Source organism: Octodon degus, unplaced genomic scaffold (assembly GCF_000260255.1).
Source record: "Octodon degus isolate 3935 unplaced genomic scaffold, OctDeg1.0 scaffold00002, whole genome shotgun sequence".
Lineage (NCBI taxonomy): Eukaryota > Metazoa > Chordata > Mammalia > Rodentia > Octodontidae > Octodon > Octodon degus.
Genome location: NW_004524578.1, coordinates 2,862,456 through 2,865,755, shown reverse-complemented (window position 1 = coordinate 2,865,755; position 3,300 = coordinate 2,862,456). Strand labels below are relative to the sequence as shown.

Genomic DNA, 3,300 nt, shown 5'->3' with positions numbered 1-3,300 from the left:
AAATAAATAAATAAAAGAAGCCCACCCTCTTCGGTGGGGGCGGGTCTCTGACTTTGCAACTTTAGCTTCCTGGACCAAACTGGACCAAAACCTTAGTCTTGCCTCGTGGCCTATCGTCCGCATGTTACGCCCGTCTGGGTCATACACGGGTGAAGATGATGCCATGGTACACGCTAAGGATGGAGATGTCAGTCAACCCTAATGCCACACTGCTTGTCATGGAAACAGGCCAAGTATGCCATGGAAAGTTATACACAACCCTAAAAGGTAATGTCGTTTTTATTAGCTACATCTACTATTTACAAATTGATAAACTGAGAGAATTATCACTATATATTTTAATAAATCTTTACTTCATGAAAAATAAATAAACCACAAGAGAGAGAATGCGTAAGGCTCACGCCTTTCCTACTATGACGAGGATCCCTCCTCAGCCTCTTCTGTATCTTCCCTCTCAGTAGTGCCTTATTTCACACAGAAGTATACAATTTTTTGTTGTCAACTTTTACAACTTTTCCTTCAAGGTTTCTCTCATGTTTACAAAGTCTCTAATGCTTAAGTTTAGTTGCATATGTTTTCTGCCACTATTTTTATGGCATCTTTAAAAAGAAAAGATGTAATCTTCCTAAAATTGTTCTGTGGTTGTTTCTGCTTTTTCTTTTTGTTTTCAGTGTGGAGGGTGTTTTCATCTTTTTTTGGTTTTCTCAAATGGATGACTAAGTGCCCCCAACTGTATATTGAAGAGCGTGGGGTGGGCTGAGCCGTCCCGCCTCATGGGGGCTGTGTGACCCCTTCCTGCCTCTTGAAGCACATAGACTTGGCTGTGGAATGGGACTCGTAGGGGCCACCTGGAGGTGGACAGTGCAGATGGAGTGTGAAGTGGCCCAGAAAGCCTTAGCAGGGGGCCTGGGGGCACTGGGAGCTCAGAGACACACAGAGGCCTCTCTCAGGCTCCTCGTAGGATCCCCAGAAATAGATCCAGGAAACTTCAAAATCTCCAGGGGGAGCTGCAGCTGCTGTGTTCCAACCAGGGGCCCCGTGCAGGCCCTGTGCTTTGCAGAATCCACCCAGCATGAGAGGGAGCCCTGAGGGGGGCTGGGCATGAGCTGTGAGGCCCAGGGCTTCTCGGCACAGCATGCGTGCAGGGCCCTGGGGATCGAAGACTCCATCTCTGCACCCCTGCCTGTGGTGCCAGGCTCCCAGTGCTAAGGGGCAGGGGCCCAGACCCGACCAGCATCACCAGCCAAGAGTGGCAGGGCCCACTGTGGAGTGGGCATCCCAGCACCACGGAGGGGCCTGACCCAATCTGAATGGCCAGGCCGACCACCGGTTCTGATTCTATGGGTCTGGGGTCTGGCTCCTAGTTCCCTCCCCTCCCCTCCCCTTCTTCCTTCCTTCCCTCTATCCCTCCCTCCCTCTCTGCTTACACTGAGGTGCTGGGGAGGTAACCCAGAAGTATCCCAAGCATGATAGGCAAGTGCTGTACCATAGAGCCCCCCCCCCCCCAGCCCCTGGTGGCATTTCTGACTTGCTCCCGAGGAAGGTCCATGCTGTGGGTCCTGGGCCCCTCTTTGAGAACCAAGGTGGGAATCATAGGTTGGACTCATGCCCCCACCTGTCCTAGAGGCTGCGCTCCAGGCCCTGCCTGGTGCAGGCCAGTCCGCAGGCCCCCAGGACCTGAGTGGGATATGCAGTAGCTCATCGGAGTCCATGGGACCACAGCTTCTGATCTCTGATTTCTGGTCACCTGGGGCAACAAGTGGCCCCCTACCTCCCACCGCCTTTCTGGAATGATTCTTGGGAGATTACCTGGTACCCCCGGTAATCAACACCATGAGCCACATTTGTCCATCTGCTTCTGTGTTTCCATGCTCCTGAGATTTCTATTTAGGGTCGGGGTTTGGAGGACAGGTGCTGACCCTGTGTCAGGATGGCCCTATGGTCGTGTGCGCTAATTCTCAGCCCATTCTCCTGCAGCTCCAGCCAGTAGCCCAAGCCTCGCAACCTCAGAGGGCGCAACCTCACTTGGCCTGAGTCACTCGTCCCCTGCTGGGACTGCAGTCACCCCACCACCCCTGCCACCTGCACCAAGCTCCCACCACATGTCCCCAGAGGCGACAGATACAAGCATACAAGCACGAGCCAGTCCTGGGCGTGTGGCCCGCTCTGCCAGTGACCCCATCTCCTGCACATCCAGCGAGGCAGGTATGGCTGTCTGAGCCCACCTATGTCCCCAGGGTACCCAGCCGCCAAAGCCCAGTGCTGAAGGGAGGTGGGAGGTGGGTGGCTGGGGTGGGGGACTGCTGTGGTCCTACTGGGGCTTCACTCTCAGGAGGAAAATGCAAGAGCTTAGGCTGACAAGAGCCAAGGGGCAGGGGCCAGCCAAAGGGCTCAGCAGATTAAAGCACTTGCAAGCAGGCTCAGGGCCAGGGGTTCAATCCCTAGGCCTGCTGTGCAGCCCCCCCCCCCCCCCCCCCTGTGCTGAGACAGCACTTGAGACTGGGCATGGTGGCACGTGCGCCTGTAATTCCAGCTCTTGGGAAGCTGTAAACAGGCAGATCACTACAAGTCTGATCTAGTAGTAAGACCCTGAACACCCTGTAGACCCTTCCCTAAAATACAAAAAAAAAAAGAGCCGAGGGGAGCAGGCCCACCCCAGACACCAGCTGTGAGTGCGGCGCACACACACCGCAGGGACTGTGAAGAGCCAGGGTCAGGCCAGGGCAGCTGGCCACAGGCGCCAATTGGGTTGGGGGCAGACCAGGTGTGTGCCAGGCAGGGCTCGTGGTACCATTTCAGTTTGCTGTGTTTGGTCTACAGTGTGTGGGCACCTCCCTGTGTGACTGTGCCAGCGGGCATAGGGCCTGGCACCAGAGTCCCTGTGGCCAGCAGCCCAGGAATTTACAATTCATACCAGCTTCCTCAGGAATCTTTGGCACCCTGCGGGTGGAGAACCCACACCACATCCTTCTCCACTACTGGACTGTGAAATGCACAACTTCATATACGTAGTAGGGGAGTTGCGTAGTCGCTGCTGGTAAAGACTGGTGGGCCAGCGAGATAGCTTAGCAGACTAAGCACCTGCTTCGGCAAGTGCAGGGACTGGGGCTCGATCTCTGGCACCATATGCAGCACCAGCCCCGCCCCCAGGCCGCGGAGCCAGTGACTGAGACCAGGTGTGGTCGCACACACTTGTAATCCTAGCACTGAAGAGGTTAAAACAGGAGGATCACTATGATTTTGAGCTGCATAGTGAGACCCTGTACCAAATACATTAAAAAAAAAAAAAAAAAAAAAAAA

The 3,300-nt window shown here is 54.5% G+C and overlaps 1 protein-coding gene across 1 annotated transcript in view; it reads left to right on the top strand.

Annotated features, from left to right (window-relative positions):
• Fam189a1 (family with sequence similarity 189 member A1) overlaps positions 1-3,300 on the top strand; it is a gene marked incomplete at its 5' end in the record, with an annotated part of 478,529 nt that overhangs the window by 473,116 nt on the left and 2,113 nt on the right. Inside the window, one exon of the mRNA XM_004623445.3 lies at positions 1,978-2,205. Coding sequence (XP_004623502.3) covers positions 1,978-2,205 — 228 coding nt within the window. The remainder of the gene's footprint in view (positions 1-1,977; positions 2,206-3,300) is intronic.